Raw genomic sequence first — 22,666 nt, forward strand, 5'->3', positions numbered from 1 at the left:
AAGGAAACTCCAAACCCTGCCTTTTTTCCCCAGCTTTAAATTCTGTTTTTTGCTCAGTAAAAAAAATGCAAGAAAACAGTCTGCAAAATTTTGACAGCTTTCTTGAAGCTCATGAATTAAATGAGCTCTTCTACCCAAGGCTTCTGTCAGAAATGCCCTCAAGTGTGGAAAGTTGGTTTTTTTCCTTCTTCACATGGATAATAAATACTTAAGTGGAATTGACATTATATTATCACAAGAAAACTGGCTTGAATTTCTTTACAGGGGAGATTGTAGAGCCTCAAGTATTTCTTTCCAGAATCACCATAGAATGAAGGTTTAAAGTACCAGAAGCTAAATGCTATTATAAGCAGTCTTAACTTCCTTAAACAAACAATAAAATCTCAACAAGAGTTTCTCCATTTCTTACCTCAGGAAGCCCATTGATAGCCTTTTCTATTAACAATACGCAGAGCATGTCAATACCCACCGAACAATGTCACAAAGTTTTTGTATTGCCAAGTTCATCACCTTGCTCATAAATCTTCCTACTTCCATTTACCTACTTTCAACTTACCTACCTAATTTGTATGACAAATTACCTGCTTCCATTCCAATTGTGTGTTTTATTTCAGATAAAAACACAGTCAGCATTTAACTGAGACATACAAGTTCTTTAATTTACCATTTGAAGTAGTCTTAAGACTTTTTTATTCTTTCGGCAGATAAAGGAAATCAACAACACTTCAACACTAACAAGCACAATGAATTTTTGGAAAAGGCTTATAAAAACCTAATTGCTGAGACATAATCCAATTCCAGGATGGAAATATAAACCAGCTATTCTCATTATGTAGCCTTAGCTAGGAATTTTCTGCTTTAAATTACATGCCATTTCAATCAGATGCATCATCACAGTACTGAGATGAACAGCAAGTCATTAGCTTCTACTGGACATAAATGTCCTTGACAGAATCATAAAGCACATTTTTTTCATTCTTCTCTACAAACAAGTCATTAAGCAACACTCAAGCACCATGTGAATTTAATTTCATTAGTGACCTCATGCCCAGCACAGTCCACAAGCCATGGTATGGGATGGACTATTAAGAGATAACTACACCAAAAATCTTCCCGGAAATTGATGGTAAAGCCAAAACTCACACAGACACAAGCTTGAACCTCTGTAAAAAATATACAGAATTACATCTGTCTGGCCTGTAAGTCTGCCACCTTTAAGGATTAATATTTTTTCCCAAAACCAGCATAATTAATATGATATGCTAGACTAGGCTACTAATTTTAAAGAATTAGTTATCCCTGAATTTGGGAAAAGGGTTAAAATTAGATATATCAATATGTGCTGAGTGCTACAAGAAGGACTTCGAGGTGTTGGAGCATATCCAAAGGAAGGCAATGAGGCTGGTGAAGGGTCGAGAGCAAGGAGCAGCTGAGGGACCTGGGGCTGTTTAGCCTGGAGGGGAAGAGGCTGAGGGGAGACCTTCTCATTCACTACAGCTACCTGAAAGGAGGTTGTAGCCAGGTTTGTGTAAGGCTCTTCTCCTGAACTACAAGAGGTAGGACAAGAAGAAATGGCCTCAACTTGTGTCAGGGAAGGTTTAGACTGGATATTAAGAAAACTTTCTTCATTGAAAGGGTTGTCAAGCACTGGTACAAGCTGTCCAGGGAAGAGGTGGAGTCACCATTTCTGGAGGTATTTAGAAGACATGTAGATGTGATGCTTAGGGACATGGTCCAGAAGTAGACATAGTATAGGAGTGTACTTGGCAGTGTTAGAATAACAGTTGGACTTCATGATCTTACAAGTCCTTTCCTACCAAAATGATTCTACGATTCTAATGTAATCTACCATGTAAAAAGTACTTGAGAAACTAAAGTTTGACAAAACCCTGTCTAAAAACCTGCTCTAAAGCTTGCCTTTTTCTATGTCCAAGTTGCCATTTGGGGTCAAATGATCTTGAGCAACAATTTATGTGAAAAATTCTCCATATATTTCATCTTCCAGCTTTAGCATTTATTGAAAACAAAAAGGAAAGCTTTAATTCATTGTGTACTTAGGGAAGCACATATAAGCACTATTATTATTTTAAATGTATTTCAAATTGCAGCCTCCAGTGGCAACTAATTCTTAAACACATCAAAATGGAATACACAGTGTCCTTGTCGCAAAATGTAGCAGTGATTAAAACTGACAGATTAATAAACTGTCATAGAACTAATTAAACAAATGCACTTGCTATTTAAATGTTAGTGACACATAGATACAAGATACATTTCAGTGCACCACTGACACATCTGGGAACCCTGCTGAGAACAGAACACCAGAGATCTCTTAGCTGAGTACAGATGGAGAGAGTAGATTCATGGGATTAATCAAGTGCCCAGTAGTTACCTAGAATTCACTTAGTTCTAGTTTATTCTCTTTATTATGTTTTGACTCCTGCCCTTGCTCTTCCTCATCTTCCAGCAGCCACTGCTCCACTCTTCTCCCTGCTGGGAACCTATGCCTCCTTTTTGTGGTCAACAGCTACAGCTGCTCCCAGCAGGGAATGCACATCTTGTTTCCCACAGACATTTCTTTTCCTGTGCTGATTCACAGGAAAAAGCTCTCCTAGCCACAACACTGTCAGCTGCTGAGGTAGTGTCATGCAAACGCAGTCACACTATTTCTTTTGTTGTGAAATTCCTGTAAGCTACCACAGCTCTGTTCCTAAAAATTCAGTACTATGTAAATTTACCAATTTACTACCTGTAGTCCCTGCTACCAATTCCTGTCTGTGTGTGATTTCTCACAGCTTTTCATTATGCAAGATGTGGAAAAATCATGCTCCTAAGTTATATCGCTTCATGGGGCCTCTGCAGTTTCTCCACTGCAAGGTAAATAATGACTCCAACAGGCTTCCCCTTTCAAACTAAGGAATTTGCAAGCCAAAGCTTACTAATTTTTTTTCCCATTTTTCAGTGTTTGACAAGTGACCATGGAGAAAAGATACTATAAGAGTCCCAAGAGGTTTGTTGGATGAAGGTAAATCAGAATGGGAAGACATGCACTGCCCCAAAGCACATAACACTGTTTCTAGCCAACTGCCTCCATTGCCAAACTTGTCTCAGAACTTGTGCCATGTCATATGATTTGATACAGTGGGCTGCTCTACCTCATGCCTTCACTTACTGAGTCTTATACCACCACTGAGCTAAACTGAGATTTAGTACCAACTGACATGGACACTGGGGAGAAAAAAGCAACACATGTGAGGAAACAATAGCTCCTTAAAACCAAGGATGTTTGCTCTATTAAACTTACTTTGATCTGGTTGAATTAAAATGATAAGCAGTGTAATGAAATTTGCCTTTGAATGAGAAGACTCACTGAACTTAAAAAAGTTATGTCCCACTTTGAAGTTGCTTTCTCTTTGAAATGCTGTTGGGCCACATAACCTCCTGAGGACCCTATAACCAGTTAGGAGCAGCCTAACTGATGGTGTAACTTAATGAATAACTTCCCCCTCCAAGTAGGACAATTTGACCTTCCTTGTGATGGGATTCTTGGCAAACACCTATAAACAATATGAGCTTTGAGTCCTACAGGCTTCAATCAGGGCATTATGCAGATGCACATTTATTGGATGGTCCTCTGCCTGCAAATTTTTGCACAGCTATGTGGAAAAAAGTTTGAATTTATTAAAGACAGTAAACTATTCACTTGAAAAAAACTACTTCTGCATTTTTCTCTTTTAAAGAAAGAAACTAACAATTTGTGGCTAACAGACTGAAGATAATCTTCCAACAAACAAACCACAACCTGGACTTGTCTTTAAAAGTCTCCCCATTCACATCTTCCCTTCATCACAGATACAGTAATTCCTGATTTTATTATTTTTATGACCTAAAATGTATGTAAGAGTACATGATTTATGTAGTTTTTTCAAGAGCTGTATTTAGACTCCCTATGCATCAGTTTAAAAAGTAACACTATCACCATAATAACAATTAAAAAATAAAATAAATTATGCTTAATTCAAAAGTGGCCAGACAAATCCCACCATTTTGAATGTGTTTCCTCTAAATCCTAAGGCCCTCCCATCAATTCAAGTTAATGTATAATTAAGCTTCCAGTGAAATTGCAATGTACATTTGGCTTTTCTACCACATAATTCAGTAAACATGCAGTTAGGTTACAACACTCTTGTCTGGTTCAGAGCATTCCAAGATAATAGCACAGAAAAGACCTTCCCACTACGTTCACTATTTTTGTTGAATCCATGTAAGAGTTCAAAGCTGCAAAGCAAACAGATATGTTTATAATTTCTTACACCAATAATTTAGTCTCAAAGATCTGAAAGGGCTTTCACCTCCTTTGCTGTAACAACTGCTGAAAAAACGTGTATCCTTGTCTCATGTCTCAAGAATTACTGCATCAGGCACATGCAGTTTTTCAAGACTTATACAGGCAATCTAAATTGGCATTTACACGGGAGCTTACACATGAGGAAAGCAGAGCAAAAAGGAATGTCTTGCATCTCCTTAAAACTGAGCTATCCAGTCTTTCCTCTCAACGGAGGGTAAAGAAAGAGGAAACCGTAGTGCATTTTCAATCAATTTTTAGCATGCTTTTTATAAGACAACTTACTGGGGAAAATATTCACATGTAACACGAGACCAAGGTTTAAATCCCTCCTCTACGGCATTTGCTAAGAGGAAATGAATACAAAATCAAGATGCTAAGAGGACATGAATACAGATCACACTTAGGAAAATCATGAATTCCTTGGCAGGCGTTTCACTTTTCCCATGGTATGATTAATATTTTCTGATTGTATATGAAGTTGAATAGTTGCTGCAGGGAAGTCTGAGAAGCCAAGTGATTAGCATACTCATCTGGGACACTTGAGACAGACTGAAAATCCTTTTCGAAACCTGACTCTGAACCAAGACATTTTCTGTCTTTGAAGAATGTCTCAAACGCTGAAGTAAATAATTTCTATGGTAATCCCAGTGAATATTTATATATTCCCTGAAACAGCCTGATCATGAGAGCCACAGCAATTATCTGTAGCATTTTATTTTCAGTCTAGTGCTCAGGAAACTAAATTTAGCCCACCTGTATTCCAGCAGTGCAAGTGCCCTGGTGTGCCCAGCTACCCACCTCAACTATAAGCAGTGGTGAAAATGAAAGCTAACTTAGATTTAAGCACCTACAGGAAGATACTGATGACACTTAAGTAGGGATTTCAGTAAGAACCATCACTGTTTAACTGTGTAACTTACAGTTGTAAGTAGGTAATTTTTGTAGACAAGAACCCTCTAGCTTCAGGGCCCAACGGATTACTCCAAACAGAATGCATAAAAGACTGCTCCAATTACTAGACATTCCTTCCAACAGCATGTGCTGCATTTTAAAAAATACATTTTAGCTTTTGAAAGCCCAAAGAACTGGAGGGTTAAAAACCAAACAAACAGTGTTAGAGGTAAAAATACAAAGTTGCATGTGATAAATTCATACTAAAAGCAGAAGAAAACCAGAAATCTATGTCTCTGCATAAGTATGCATGATTGGAGTCGCATTCCCTGTTTATTTATTTATTTATTTTTGTATAAAAATGTGTTTAATGGCAACCAGATCTGGCCTTGTTCTCTTGCCTCTTGTCCTGAACTGCACTTTAACCCATTTTAAAAATCAACAGGTTCATTCACGGCACAATAATTCTGTGGGCAAATGAAGCAGCTATTATATGATCAATAACAGTTTACAAGGCATTTTGTGCATTAGTGCCTGCTTTGTTAAAGAGAAAATCAGAATGTATCCAGCATTACTTGTTTACTGTAGTCCCAAGAAAGGTCCCTAGTGTCATTTCACTGTCACACCCAAAGAGTAACAACTGCAACTATGACTCACGCTGCAAACCCTACAAAGATTTTAACATTTGACAGCAGTCCAGGCTTTGATATGAAATCAATGACTTTGGCTAGGCTTCACTATCTAAAATATACAAGGGGATAAATGATGGGTCTAAACTATTTGATATAAGCTGGTAACTGCTTTCTGTATCTGTAGTATCCATTCCACTGACCTATGATCCTACAGTTGCAGAAATAGAAATGTGTTATTTTACATGTAATACTGATGTAACCGGGTGCAAATTCTATGCAGGAACATTCAGTTTTCCACAAATATTTGCCTTTTAAAACAAATTAACCAGCTTTTAATGTTAAAAAAATCATAGGAAAAATAGTTTCTATAGCCAGCTCCTCTCCAGGTATTACTGCAACCTAGTTTGTTTAGTAATTAAGATAACATCTAGATCTAATAGTACTTATTCTACAAATACTACAAACTCAGTGTAAGAAATAACAGCATTACTAAATGCACCAGAGGGTGCACAATTAGGCATTTGTGTTAATGGCTTCTAAACAATGCAGCCAGGTGTCTTCCACTAAGCTGATAACTGGTATCAGCTGCAAAGACAAGTGGTGAAGGGGATTTCTACCTCTTACCTGCTACACTAGTCTCTGTTTTTTTGGGGAGTGGGGACTGAATGCTAAATACAAATGCTACAGCCTGACAATGCATGTTTTACATGCAAAACACTGTACACTTTGAGTTCCTTTTCATTTTTCCCCAGAAAACAGGTTTAATTTTTTCTTCTGAAGGAATATGATTAATTATCTGATAAACTATTTAAGCAGTGGGACACAACAATTTGTGGAAAATAAAACTGTGTGAAAATCTCCTGAGCTGAAAGAAACTGTAGAGAACAGAATATAGAGAACAAGCTTAGAGAGGACAGACAACAGTCTGAAGCATCTTCAATTTTTGTTTACTGTGTTTCCATTCCTGAGTATTTTTAGCATGAACTGAAAAGGACAAGTGCTATATAAACAAAAAATTGAAGTTTTCCTGTATTTTGCTCATATCTACAATGGATTCTAAAAGAGAGAAAAGATCCATGTCTCCTGTAATGCAGGATTTTCCCTTTTTTTGACAACTATAATGTGCCAGACAAGGGTAATGAGGCTTCGGAGCCTGCCATTCAGTAATTTTACAGAAAGAGACAGCAAAGGAAAAATACAAACTAGTGTAACAACAATGTTTTCCATGAGGTGTCAGCAGAAGTATCTGAACATACTGCTAAAGCTTTGCAAGTGCTTTTCAGGTGGCTAAGCTGTCACAGAGGATTGAATTTCAAGTGTGAGATGAAAATAAATTTTCATAGTTTATCTTTCAGATGCCTTAGTACTCAAAGGGGCATTACTGCTCACTTCTTCCTTCCCTCTCTACCTTTGCATGCAGTACTGGCATCCTGTGCTGCTCTTCTCTTGCCTCCCTCCCTCTGACAAGACTTTTCAAAATCTTACTTCTCTTCCATTTGCTACCATTAGTTTCCAGCCCCCTGTAATGTGAAAAAAACCCAAACATATCCCAAACATCTTTAATGTAGAATATTCACATAATTAAGAGTATTCAAATTTATCCAATGTCTCCTAAAACTGCTGGGTATTTAACTGTGAACTCCTATTCAGTGAGAATGGATAGGGCAAGAAATGCATCAGAGAGTAAGCAGATATTGCATGGACAGTCAGAATGACTAAGAGTAAGTTATTTTTCATAAATATTGTTAATGTATTTGTGTAGCCCAACATTATATTTACAAGAGTAGTGTGCTCTTGTATTTTCACTATATGATTTTTGTATTTTTTCTCTGATCAGATGTATGACATTCTAAACCTTAAATACATGTATTTATGTGGCTAGACTATATATGAGAAAAGATATGATTAGAAATCTCCAGGGTATATAACATCAGTCTTGATAAGTAACATAAGCATTTATGTGCTTCTTGCTTATCCACTGAAGATTGTTGAACATACATTTTCAAGGTAATTATTATGCTTGAAATCAAGTTAAAGGAGCATGAAGTCTGCTACATGAAAGGGGTTACAATAAAGTACAACCTGGAAAATGAGTTCCTATGAGATTTTTCTGTTGTCGCATTTCAACTGATTAATTTTTCAAAGGGACAAAGCAGTATTTGAATACAAGGACAATAGACTCATCAGCTTTCATTTTGGGTTTCATTTCAAGTTTGACTGCATCCCAGGATGACAGCATTCAGAAAAAGTGAATATGTTAATTTTTTGCAGTGAGGGTAGTGAGACACTGGAACAGGCTGACTACAGAGGCTGTAGATGCCTCACCCTGAAAACACTCAAGGTCAGGTTGGATGGGTCTCTGAGCATGTCCCTGATCATTGCAGGGGGGGTGGCTGAACCAGATGACCTTTAAAGGTCCTTTCCAACACCAACTATTTTATGATTCTGTGATCAACTCTGAATCTTGCTCAGCTGGCCAGTAGAAACAGAGCGCCCTGGTAGCTCCCATTTCATGTTTTTCTGAAGAACACAGCAAATAAATATTGAATTTATTATTTGCAAATACCAGACTTTGTATTTCAAATATACAGATAAAGCAGAAATGTTAAGCAACGCGAATCATGCTTCATGTGTGAACAGAACCTCACTGAGTGACAGTGACTTTTTTTTTCCCGAATGTGCACCTGGAATGACCATATCATACATTAACATCTAATAACAGTCTTGTTCCCTCTGTGAAGAAATGTTTCTTTCACAGACATCAGTCTTTCTAAAATAGAGCCTCTTCATTTGCAAACCAAGAAAACCCTAAAAATGCAAACAGAAATGTGGCAACTTACTCACCTGCATTGGAGCCTGTCAAGTTGTAACGTGCATTCAGCTTTTTAATGATATTTTCATGGATCTGGTACCAGTCACTCTCTGTGTTGCACCTAGAAAAACAGCAACTTACTTAACTCTGAAATGGGAATGCAAGTTTTTCAGACCAGCTTCATCACATATCTCCAACCAAATTCTCTTCGGTCCACAAAACTAATAACACAGTAAGAGACCCTAAAGCCCCATGAAAGTACCTGTCTCAGGGGGAAAGGTGTGAGTGCTCTTACTGTTTGAGAAAGGCACCATGGAAATATCTGTTTCATGTGGCAAAGGGTGGGAGAAAGATTTGAGCAATTATGCTCAGGAACTCAGCTGTGACCAAGTTCATCGTCTGTATAGATGTATTATTGAGCAATAAACCACACAGAGATCTATCTTGTGGCACTCCAGAGGCAGCACAAGATTCAAAGCCATTCTCAGCAGATAGAAAAATCTGTCCTGTGCACTTCAAAATTACTTAAAACAGGAAATGATCTTCAGAAGGTAGTGAGTGAAAGAGCAAATTACACTCCAGTTTACGTTTAGAAAATGGCTGCTTTTGCATACAGAAAATCTGACCATGGTCTAATGATTGCTTATCATGGCTTAAGCTGGAGTTAGTCTTAGCATCAAATTTGGTTTTAAGTCAAGTTTCTTCTTCCATTGTTTTTGTTATTCTAAAACAAAGAGGCTAGATTTTTATTTTTTTAATACAATATAATAGGCAGACAAAACTATTTATTTCTTACCAGCAGAAAACACCTACTTGACTTTAATTCCCTGGGTGTCTAAACAAGAGGCAGCCCACATGTCTGCTGCCACACTAAATTGCTTTTCTGCAGCACTGATTTCAGCAACTATAATTCAGCACAGAGGTGTATAGAGGAGAGTGAAGAAAAGGTTGCTTGAAAGATTTCTGTGCCTTCAAGATCTGAGTGCTAACCCCGGGAGGGGCAGAACTTCCTCATGTGCCCAACATGTGTCCCAGATTCATGTACTTAGAATAGACCACTCCACAAAATAGTTCTTACTCAAGTGTCCCAGATCCACTGGAAATTACACACACTTTGTTGCTACAACTAGAAAACACAACTTTCTTCCAATTACTTTCAGCCAAAATACACTATCTGGTTAACTATTCGTTTTAAAATCTAATTTAAAGTTTCCATTCTTCAGTACTAAGTTGCTTCTTTTATCTTTGTAATCCATTATATCATTTCTTCATTTCACAAAAAGACACTCTGCCTTCTTTTTTTTCTGTAGTTATAGAATTCTTCCAACTAGCTGCCTAGGCAGCACAAGATATTTAAACAAATCCTAAATGCACTTCATGTTGCTATAAAAGAGCTCCAGCAGCTCTTACAAGGATGAGAAAAATGCTGAAAAATACACAAAGATCAAAAGAAATTGTAATCTTTATCTCTAATATTATCCCACTTTATAAACACATCTGTAGAACTAACCAAAATTTCCAATCTGTGACAAAAAAAGAAGCTACTGGACTTTTATGGAACAAAGAGTTACAGCTATTTACTCACATTGCATATACTTCTACTCACATCAGCACTACTTCTGATGCACACTGATTCCAAGGTACTGCTAGAAATTTAGAAAAAAAGCATTTCTTACATGTATACTTTTAAGACTAGGTCATCCTTTGAATCTCCTGCCAGCAAATCTGCAATACTGAGGACTGCACAGCCAAAGGGCCGTCTGTATTGTACGTTGCAGGCATTTTTCTTTTCTCCAGCTCCCATTCGTCCTGCCAAATAAAATACAGATTTGATGCATAACCCAGGGAAGTGTCTCAATTAAAACCACAGAAGGGAGGCAGAGAGCAATCCAGCTCAGTATGGTGACAGGTCTGAGCAGAGTATGCCAAGTGTAGCCACAGCAAATCTGGTCAACCTTTATACTGTTAGGATAACAAATGGTACAAGGGGTCCAGTAAATATCTGGTGACCTTGAAAGGTCTCACAGCAGAGGTACTGCTAATTCTCTCATGACTTCCACTCAACAAATAACACTTTGCAATACCCAGTAATAACACTCACATCACCACCAAACTGAATTTAGAGTTAAGATATGACAGGGTGTTCAGCATTTGCTGCTCAATAAGTATTATTTTATTGTGGTTGTTGCTATGATTTATACCAGAGGTGTTGTGATTGAGCCATTACAATTTAGTAATCAAATGTTGCTTCCAAATATGCAACTGGCTATCAAAGGGATAATCAACCAGCTGCATAAAAATCAGGCAGAGATGAAACACAGGGAGGAAAGATGACAAAGAGCAGAGGAACAATTTATGAAGAGAAAGAAAGCAGCCAAGGAAAACGGATTTGAGCCAATTTTTTCCTAGTCTTTTCTATTTGATTTAAATACAATTGATCAACCTTCTCACCGTGTTCCTGGTCTTTTAAACTGCCCTCTTTCTAGACATTTTATTCAATGGTGCACTGGCAGCTATGTATCTTTCCCATCAAGACTTAATTTCTGACAAGAAAAGCCTATGGTTGCAGTCACTGCAGGGCAATGGCTCCTCCAAATATTCCTATGCATCATGGCAGCTAGGAGAGTAATTGTTCTTTTTCACACAATGCAGCATATAAATCTTATTTTAGCTTTTTAATATCTCAGTGACTCATTTATAAACTTGACTGAGAATATGTGTGAAAACAACACAACAGGAAAAGTCCTTTTTCTTCTTTAGAGCATATATTCTTACCAAACCTACTCACATCAGAGTTTACCACACTTTTTCCCAATACTTACCAGTGAAAACAAAGCAATATTTTGCTATTCTGATAAAACATTAAAACAACATGAAAAAGCAAGGAAAAATATTTTTTAGCAAATTCTTTCTGAACTCAGCACAAGTTAGAGTGACTGTGTTTCAAACCAAAATATCTTTCAAAAATGGGAAGAAATCGTATATTTAGGACTGCACGGATGCAACTATAGGGACAGTTTAACAAAGAAAACAATATATCCAAAAGATCAGAAGCAGGACAAAGACTATTATTTCACATCCGTACAGCCCAGAGGATAAATTCTTAAAATAAATACCTAACACAAACACACCCATGTGCTCTAAAGGATTTGATATCTGGCTTTTTTATATCTCTCTCTATATTTGATATCTAAATTTGATAAAGCATCAGGAATTAAAATCATTATAAGACTTTCTACACTTCTTTCTCTCTCCCCCTTTTTAAAGAAGTCAGGAGGAAGACAAAAGAATCTGATTAATTTCAGATTTCCATCAGATATTATATGCTGATAAGATACAATAAATTTCCACGAACAAAGGATGCTTGAAATTACTCTCTTTAGAACAAGAATGGACTCCTTAATGACAACCTCACCATCTTTACTGAGTTCATATTTGAAATTTTTGTTTTGTTTAGTGATAGTAACAAAATATCCTATCTTGCACCTGAACTCAGCAGTACACTTGAAAAGTAACACAAAACAAGGCTGAGAAACCCCAAACAATTTTTCCCATCAAAAGCTAGGCATTTTCATTTACTAAACTTTATTCAAAAGCCTAGCTAATCTAACAAATCCCAAAGCTAACCCCAAGCAGTTTTATTTACTGTCACATGTGTAATAAATGTAAGATTTCTACTCACAGATGCTGATACCTACCTATCCGGATAATGTGCACAGTGATATAGATGTCCTTCCTTAGTTCACTGCTCCCCAAATCCTGTGCAAGACCAGAACCTCATTATTTCTGACTCCTGATTAAAATGTGACATTTCAAGAGATCTTTAGACACTGTTTTCACTGCCAGTGAAACTGATAAATGAACAGCGAGTTCATTTACACAGCTTTAACAAATTATCCCTTTTACACTTTCAATTGGCCATCATGCACTCAAAACAACTGTCCTAAAATAGCAGGGGCTAGAATATCCTGTAATGCAGCAAAATCAGTGGGAGGACACAAGAGATTCACTGTGGACCTTGAACAGCAGAGATGCATCTGTGCAATGCCTCTTATGCTGAAAATACTGACTGCTGCACAACCAATCTTTTGGGTGTAAAAGGCACAAGGAGGAAACCTAACTGATCCTTGTTTTGGGGAGAAAGACTGGTACATAGGCACATGTGAAATTTTAGATGAGTGTCCACATATTGCCAGAGAACATTCATGTTGGGAGTTAAGCTATACACTTTTCCCAGCCTGTAAGGTTGACATTCAAAACAATGTAAAAATCTAGGGAAGAGTTCTGAGTCAACACCAGAATAAAAATATAATCCATCTTATATTTTCAATACCCAGCACAAAGACTGAGAGTAGGAAGAACTCACCACAAAGAGAGAACAGTGTCTTTCAGGCTTTTCTGGACATTTTGGCAAACCATTTCTATTCAGTCTCAAAAAAAATCTTTCACTGTAAGAAAACAAATAAAACAGATATGTTGAGTGACACTACAGCAAAGAAGATATCATTTTGATCTTATTTCCAGAGACAGCCTTCCTCAAGACATAAAAGATCCAAATAATTTCTTTCTAAAAGTCACAGATGTATCAATAAAATAAAAATAAACATTAAAAAAACAGACAAACAAAACCCCAAAACAAAACAAAAAACCCACAAAATCCAAGAGACTAATGAGGAGTAGTGATTTACTTAATTATCTAATAAAATTGCTAAAAAACTCAATGCAAAATAGAAGACTGTAATTTGGAAGTATGATATTGTATATCCTAGGACACAAACACAAGCAATAAAATTAATTTATTCTGAATATGAAATCAGATGTGTAGTATGTTTGTACTGATTCTTGCTAAACAAGTGCCAACATTGCCATGCTTGTACTCCACCAATATACTTTTCTACAGATAGGAAGATGACCCTAGGAGACATTTTTAAGTCTACAAAATTTCTCACTCTAATACTTAACTCTATTAACTATGTTTAACTCTAACAAAATTTCTCACTAGAAATGCCACTGATTTGGCAGTATTTTAACAGTCTTGGAATTTCCAACAGGGCAGATTTCATTTTCAGAATTCTGTTGTGCAACTTACTGTGGGGTGTTAAATGATGCAGCTGATATTAAGTACTAATATTGCTAGTAGAGAGATGCAGAGAATTCTTCTTTCAGAATAGAAGAGGGCATAAGACCCCACTGAAATCGAAATTACTTATTGAAAAAATTCCTATTTGATAGCTGGTCCATAATGGACAATTTCTGAGCAAACCTGGCAATTCATGCATGGGAAGTTCATGAAAAAACACACTTTCCATGCTTTGGATAATTTTCTCCAAGGGAGAGCCTTGTAGGAAATGTAACAATCATATTTCTGCAGTGAGAGATGCAAGAGATGGGAAAAGCAAAGAAGTCAGAAGTACTATACACATTTCTCCCTTTACCCTGTCACCCCCAGCCCCAATTGGCCAGCCATTCAAGTCTGGATGCCCTGAAATTCTCAAATCAGAAAAAAAAAAAAATCCAAACAACAACTAGGTTTTTTCTCAGCTGTATCCACCTCTTTGGCTTACCCAGGAGGCTAAACATGCTTTACTGCTGCTCTATAACATCCACAGCTTTTCAAAATGCAGCTGGAAAATCACTAGGAATATGATGGCTGAGATCCAACCGAACAGAGACTAATTAAATCTTTATTGCACTAGCATTTGCCTTGTAGAAAATCTGCATTGATCATCCATAGAATCAGCCATTCACATTGAATGGGACCTCAGAAAGCCCCTAAGTCCAACCTACTGCTCCAAGCGGGGTCAGTTATTAGGTCAGATCAGCTTGCTCAGAGTTTTAGGCAATTAGGTGTTGAAAGCTTTCCATTACTGAGACCACACAGCAACTCTGAAAAACCACTGCCAGTGTCTGACTGTCCTCAATTTTGTCTTTTCATCCAGATGGATCTTCTCTTGTTTCAATTTATATGGTTTGTCTCGTTATGCCACCACGAACCATTGATGTTATTGATCTTGTAGGTACAAGCAGGTGATTTACCTTCCCTCAAAACCACTTCTGCTCCAGCCTGACCAAGACCCACTGCCTCGACCTGACCACCCAGGGCAGGAACTCCTGAGGACCAGGACTTCTGCTGAACTCACTTCAGTGCATTAATATTGCTCTAGTACTGGAGGACCCAACACTGGTGTGGTCTAACCCGTGCTCAGCATGGAACGGTCACTTCCTTCAAGGAACTGGATCTTCTTCTTGACACAGCCCAGGATGCTGTCACACAAACCAACACATTTCCTAAGAGTTATGTCTGGGGGATACTTTGGGTTTTTTACATGCCAGCTATCCAGACTGAATCTACAAGCACTTTGACTTCTTCATTGTGATTATTTAAAAAAAATGTGCGGTCCTCAGCTACGCAGTTTTTTTATCAAATGGCATAAAAGGCAGAACCTAAGAATAGTAGACTTGAACTCAAATATCTCAAAGTGCATGAAAATTCCATTTTCTAAGAAACATTCATGTTTTATGATACAGCCAACTTCTGCAGCTAAGGTCTCCATGGAAACTTTAAAACTGAGTTGTAAAGACTATTTATGTGAAACAGAGAAACAAGTTGGTATTTTGCTGTTGATTTAAAAATGTTTTTCAAAATAATTCTGTCCTTTCATTTAGATTTAGCTCATTTGCAGTATTGGAAAATACATTTTAAAATGTGCAGAGCTTTGCTTATAAGTCTCACACAAAGTCATTGTAAGTTGAGCAAGAATTATTATTTATATTACCAAAGCACCTAAAGCTTTAGGACCCCATTATGCTGGGCACCATGCAAAACTACATAAAAAGAAAAAAGTCTCTCTGTTCCAGCAGTAACAGTACAGCTTCTGTGCACTGAAACCTTCAGTGCACTAGTAGGCATCAGTACAAATTTGGCCAACACAAGGTGATTCTGAGTTTCCACACCTGATCTCCAGCCTATAGAACTATGTAGAAGTAATGCATGCATACAAACCCCATTTTACTATAATTTTTTGTTTTTAAAGCAACTACTAGACATGTTGGTTCAAACTAAAATACCACAAAATAAGAAAATGTCTTGCAGTGGATAAGCTTTCATCATAGTTTACCTATGTACTGACAAACTGAATTTAACTGGGAATATATTCTATGTTTACTGAAGTTTGCATTCTGCAGAAACAAAGACACATCTTTTGAAAGCTTCCTACTCACTATCCACTACCATATGAAATTTTCAAGCTCTGCTTATACTCACAGACCATGAGATTATGACTCACAACACAATTAAAAGCCAAGGACTTGTCATGACACAAAGAAACACGCTAATTGCAGCAGACATGTAATGGTTATGCAGCTCTCATTTCCTCATTTGCATTTGAAATTTTGTTTGACTGAAGCATAGGACCCAGTAGTGATGAAAAAGCTAACTGAAAACAGCAAATAAAAAAATAAATTGCAATCCTTGTTCAGTGTTTTGATACATTTCCTTTGCTTGAAACATGTCACGGTACCTGTTAGAGCTCTGATCAGAATGATTATCTCTGAACATTACCAGGAAGAAAATGCAAACAATTAAACTGGAAAGATTATGGGGAAAACATAGCAATGCTGTATCTAAGTACAGAGAGCATGTGTGATTACATATAATATTTCAAAGGATTTCTATAGAGACAAGCAGGTCTGAAAATGGATGAGAAAAGCAAACAGCCTTCAAAAAAACAAACAAAAAAAAAAACCAGAAAGAGAGAGAAACAGAAATCCCAAGATCTGAAAGCCTGGCTTCAAATATAAGCAAAAACTCCAGAGGTTTAAATCTAGGGCTGGTATCTTATTGCACAGCCATTTTCTCAGCAGTCAGTTACAGGTATGTGTCTATGGCAAAGAGACACAGCAGTACCCCAAAGCAGAAATACTTTTCCTTTATTAAGGTGATTTGATTCTTGTTTAGACTGTAATGAATTTTTTATGAGCACCAATCTCACCACTTAAAACATGCCATACAAATTTAAACTCCGCTGTCTTCCCCCTGAAAATAAGGAAATAACTAATGCTGGAGAGATTAATTTAAGAAGGTCAACAAGGGATTTTTGTACTGTAACTTCCCATGTATTAGCAAAGTAACAATGTGCTCCAAATCTGCAGGCTTAATGCATGCATTTGAAAGAAACATGGCTACAAACTGTTCCATTTTCATAAGTGACCCCTATTTCCTTAGTATTAGCAGGAAAATGTTACCACTCACATGCGACCAGTCTAGACAGATTGCTTGTTCTGTGATTTCTAAACACACTATATACAAAAAGAACCAGCCAGGTTTATACCAAATGGTATACTCTTATGGTAAAGTTATGTCACCAAATAGTCATAGTTCTTGGTGTAGCTTCCCTTTCAGACATCTTTCTGAATTCTCGATACTTAAATACAGGTTATAGTGTTTTTTAAAGCAAATAATGAGAGACAATAAGAGAATACTGCCACATAATTCACCAGCTCAAGTTCCAGAACACTGTTAATGGATAGGTACTTGTTAAAAACTTGAATCTGATTTGACCTAATTTACAGCTAGGGGCTCATTGCCTTCAGAAAACCAAGATTGGATGCAAAATGTTACCCTCAAACTCAGTGGTAAAATCAAGGGAAATGTGGTAGAATAAGCCTTAAAAAATATTCTTAATCAGAGAATAATTGAATGACAAATGTGCCAACATGATTTAGCAGTACGAGCTGTTCCACAGTAAGTCAGCCCCTGTATTTTGTTTCTGTTACACAGTTATGAGAGTCATAGCCAAATGTCTGACTGTAAAATAAGTAGCAATGAGCAAAGGGCGAGAGAAAAGGAAGAATGAGAACTGTAAAAATAAAATTTCAGCCAATTTCAAAACAGATCTGATAAAAAATACTAACAAAATACATCAAACAAAACAATATTATGATGTTGGATTGAGGCTTATGTTCATGCCTTCTAGCCATGCTGACAACATGGGGGAAGAAGGAGAAAAAATTTTTCAAATGCTAGCTTTATGCTGTGGATCCCCCTATTTCCCTTGGTTAGCTGTACAGTTAACAAGGAAAAAAAAAAAAAAAAAGGAAAATTAGACAGGGAAATGGGAGGGAAAGAAAAGCAGACCTATGTAGCTAAATCAAGTTTCTCATCTTCTGTCTCTTTGTTAACTGAAGACAGCCTCAAGACATTCGTTTTTCTGAACACACCCAACATCATTTTGTATCTTTGCACCTGTATTTTAGCTGAAAGCTGGCACCACACATTTCTCAGGAAGCAGTAATTTTCAATTAGTTTTTGTGAGGTACCAGGAGACAGATGAAGCCAATACAGTTTTAAAAGACAGGCAGCATACTGGAATCTAACAGCAGGTATTAACAGCTGAAGAAACAACATACACCAGAGGCTGGAGTTCTCACTAATAGTGAGCTTAGTCTGCCTCCATAGATAAACATTTTGCAGCACAGAATTATCAGTGCACAGACCTGCAGATCCTTTAAGCTGAATTACAATCTTGATTATTATCCCTCAGTCTCTGACTGAGGTAACAGCACGGATACAAGCAGATTTGCTGTATCTTTACCCAACGACAGAAATTAAACTTGAAGAGAGCAGAAGCAATTGGGAAAAGCTAAGGGAAACAAGAGCATTTAAGAAAACTCCCCTCCCTCCAAGGACACCTGAGCTCCTACGTATTCATCACCATTTGGGGACTTACAAACAGCAAGTCTGCATTTTTGTGCTGACTCTCACGTTTTTTTACCAGTAGCCAGTGCATCTGCAATATGTTCTCAGATGATCCCATCAGAATACCACTGGTGTTGAATATATCTCATAATTATCTAAACCCATCACAAGTCTGTCGTAGCTGGTGCACATACCCCTATTCTCACCTTGCATTAATTTCTGAATCTAACTCATTGTTTAAGCTCCACCCGCTACAAGACAGGTTCCCTCCTGCAGCATTTTTAACATTACAATTAAAAACTATCTTTCCTCTTAGTTTTACATTTTTACAATACAAACAGAAATAGAGTTATTTGTTAATAGATGTTAGAGACCTAAATGGATACCACAGGTTTCTTTTGCTTGGGTTGGTTTATCTGCTTTAGAAAAGCATCTGTCTACACAAGACCCAGTAGAAGATCCATCCATATGAGCTAACACCTTTTACTCTGACCACAGCAAGTAAAAGATCTTTGAGAAAGAATCTTTAAACAATTCATAGGTACATAGATTTATTTCACTGAATATGAGTATCTATGAGAGGAACTGAGCTACATCATGAAATACAAACAATTTCAGTTACAGAGGGTGTGTCTGTGTCTTTACTTTGGGAACTGTTTAGCTTTTTAAAATAAAAAATGCAAATGTAATTACTAAGGCACATTGACTGACTGGGCCAACACTTCAGTGTTCTTACCTCCGATGTGGAGGAACTCCAGAGCAGGCAGTTCAAGTCAGTATTGTCAAGCAAAAAGTATTTATTCACTTGATGCACATCCTTCACATTTCCAGTCTGACAGGGACCAAGAAACAACGTTTTTGCTACTCACTTCTGACAACTCCTATTCCAGAATTTCTTCTCATCTAGGATCCAAGCAGAGAAGCCCTATGACTTTTAATACTTGCCTATTCCTGCCAAGAAAAGGCTGACTGACTATATATCCTGACTGTATTCCTGCACGTAGCAATCTTTCTGCTCACAATGAGTAACTGGAAAAAAATGAGGCACATTTTCTAAAGGGAAGCTTTTGAAGTTTCTAGGACTTCAGGCTTCTCTTGTAAGCTGCTTTTTATAACCTTACAGTTATTCCAATTACAATCACACCTAACACATTATTCTTGTCCAAAAGGTTAAATTACCAAGTGCCTTAAAACAAAGCCAATAATTAAGCCTGCTTACATACAGATGTATCTATTGTGTGTCTATCTCAATATCAAGGGTGACATTAAAAAAAAAATAAAATATATATATATTAACAAAACACAGTCACAAATGTGTTTGTGAATTGGTATGCATGTAGCATACCAAGCTACCTATCTAAAGATGCATTTTTATTCCAAATGCATGAAGGATTGTTAATAGAGCAGTAACTGCTCTCTTGTCAAAGTGACCTTTAAATTTGCTTCAAGGTATTTCAACCTTCCTGCTAAAATCAGAACTACCTCCTGAATGAGCAGGAAGTAAATAAAACCAGGATGGTTTTGGTTTATCTTTTTTCTGAGGAGACAAATCATAGCAATAAATGACTAAACTAACATGAAGTGCTCTTAATTGCCTGCTATCCAGAAAAAACAAGATGCTCTCCATATGCTGATCCAATAAAAGTGCAGATTATGCTTTTGTGGAAATGCTATAAAGAAGTAGCCCTGAGCTAGTTCATGGCTTCTGTTTCCCCCAGGCTGCTCCCTCTACCAGAAACCCTGCCAGCTCCTTTAGTTCAAATCCCTGCCCTGCATAGCAGGCACATTTGCATAGAGAAACTCAGGATCCAAGACAGAAACTTCAAGACAGAAAGCATCTATGGATAATATGGAGGTATCCGAGTAATAATTCTCATGGAACACTATGAAGTGAAGGGTACACACATTAAAAAACAGTATTTTAAGAAGAAAAGGCACAGCAGCATGTCACCTAATGATAGACTAAAAATTCTAAGGAGCACCTACATTGTGTGTAGCATGCCTTATGACACTGCACTGAGCACTTTCATGCACATACATTGTTTCTTTACAAAAATACTGTTGCTGAAAAACTACAACAAAATCCAATCTGAACTCTGATTGCTCCAGTCAATCAATCAGCTACTGCACATACAGAAGCAGAAAATATAACTAATATACATGCACGTATGCACATATATAAAATTTCTTTCTCCCTCTCCAGATTTTGTATTTGCAATACACTGCACCATTGCAAATTCTTTCCAAATCTGGCTTTAAAGTGCATTCCAAACCACTTCTCAAACCAAATTTGTTCTTTTCTCTGATGTTAGAATAGCATAAAGAACCAAGTGTCTGGAACAAACATGGACAAGAACAAGAGATGCACATGCTGGATACAACAAAAAGTAGTCAAAAATAACATTTCTGGCATGAAACATTTGCATGATAAGAATGCTATGAAAAGAACCATAAAGAAGTTGAAATTAATTAGCAGGTTGTTCTGAAATGAAACTTCTTGATCAGCTTGATAAAACTACAATGAAATTAATGGCTTGGTGGATGAGAAGAGAGAGACCATAGGGCCTACTTGGATTTCAGTAAGGTCTTTGACACTGTCTCCCATCAGATCCTCTAGAAGAAGCTTAGACAATAAGAGGGATTTAAGCAACCTGGTCTACTGGAAAGTGTACCTGCCTATGGCATGGGGGGTTGGATCTAGATGACCTTTATGGTCCCTTGAGACCTAAACCATTCTCCAATTCTAAGCTGTTCATGTGTGGTCTGAATAAGCAGGCAGAAATGTGGCTTCAGAACCGGCTGAAGGGGCGAGTCCAGGGGGGATGATCAGTGGCACAGTGTAGTTGGAGGCCAGTAACTAGCAGTGTACCCCTGGGGTCAGTACTGGGTCCAGTCCTGTTTAACATCATCATTAGTGATCTGGATGATGGAGCAGAGAGTTCTCTCAGCAACTTTGCTGATGACATAAAACTAAGATGAGTGGCTGATATGCCAGAGGGTCACAATGCCATTCCGGGGGAGAATGGCTGGAGAAATGGGCTGACAGAAATGTCCTAAGGTTCAACCAAAGAAAGAGAGAAGTCCTACACCTAAGGAGGGGCAACCCCATGCACCACTACATGCTGGGCACTACACAGCTGGAAAGCAGCTTGGCAGAAAAGAACCTTTGGGTCCTGGTAGAGACCAAGTTGAACGTGAGCCAGCAATGTGCTCTTGTGGCAAAAGAGGCCAGCAGTCTCCTGGGCTGTATCAGACAAATTATTACCATCAGGCTGAGGGAGGAGATGCTTCTGCCCTCTACTAAGCACTGATTACACCCCAGCTGTAGTACTGTGTCCAATTCTGAGCCCCTCAGTACAAGAGAGACATGAACATACTGGAGAGAGTCCAAGAAGGGCCACTGAGATGATCAAGGGACTGAAAGGAAAGGCTGAGAGAGCTGGGAATGTTTAGCCTGGAGAAGAGAAGGCTCAGAGGTGATCTTGTAAATCTTATTAATACATATAAATACCTGAAGGCAGGGTGCAAAGAGGACAGAGCCAGGCTTTTTTTCAGTGATGCCCACTGACAGGACAAGCAGCAATGGACATAAATTGAAGAACAGGAGGTTTCCTCTGATCTTCATGAAACAATTTCTTTATTGTGGGGTTGTCTGAGCACTGGCAGAGGTTGCCCAAGGATGCTGTGGAGTCTCCATGCTTGGAGACATTTAAAAGCAATCTGGACATTGCCCTGGGCAACCAACTCTATGGGGGATAGATCAAATAACTTGTAGAGTTCACTTCCATTCACAACCATTCTGTGATTTTGTCAGTATATAGAAGTACTACATAAAGGCTGCAGAAACTGAGTACTGGGTCATTTGGGTCTCTACAGATATATGGTTCTTTAAACATCTTTCTCCATCTTAAAACTCTGGGAGTTAATTGCCATGCTACAACACTTTACCACTTGTCTTTACTTGCCCCGAAGTTCCAAATTACTATAATTAATAAACTTCCTCACAACAACATGTGAAATACCCTTCCTTATCCAGAGGGACATCCAAACAGGATTCTTCTTCTGTACTTTTTTAAAACATCAGTAGCCTTGCACTGAGTACACACCCTACACTTCACAAATAAATTCTTCATCTCCTTTGTGGTCCAGTGTTCAATACTGTTTAGAAACAACAAAGAACTTGAGTCTCCTGCATCCAGATAGAGTACTGATGTTTGGAGCACTGACTGAAACTCCAGTTTACACTTACATGCTTCAAGTTATACTGAATCTTTGAGCTTTTGCTC

At 37.7% G+C, this 22,666-nt stretch overlaps 1 protein-coding gene across 6 annotated transcripts in view; it reads right to left on the bottom strand.

Moving 5' to 3' along the window:
* Window positions 1–22,666, bottom strand: part of DOCK4 (dedicator of cytokinesis 4) — a 233,927-nt gene that overhangs the window by 107,458 nt on the left and 103,803 nt on the right. For all 6 annotated transcript variants that reach the window (XM_071733657.1, XM_071733658.1, XM_071733655.1 and 3 more), the window contains exons 9-12: window positions 13,050–13,131; window positions 12,382–12,442; window positions 10,360–10,492; window positions 8,716–8,804 (exon numbers count right to left, since the gene is read on the bottom strand). In XM_071733657.1, the coding sequence (XP_071589758.1) occupies window positions 8,716–8,804; window positions 10,360–10,492; window positions 12,382–12,442; window positions 13,050–13,131 (365 nt within the window). The remainder of the gene's footprint in view (window positions 1–8,715; window positions 8,805–10,359; window positions 10,493–12,381; window positions 12,443–13,049; window positions 13,132–22,666) is intronic.

Source organism: Heliangelus exortis, chromosome 1, assembly GCF_036169615.1.
Source record: "Heliangelus exortis chromosome 1, bHelExo1.hap1, whole genome shotgun sequence".
Lineage (NCBI taxonomy): Eukaryota > Metazoa > Chordata > Aves > Apodiformes > Trochilidae > Heliangelus > Heliangelus exortis.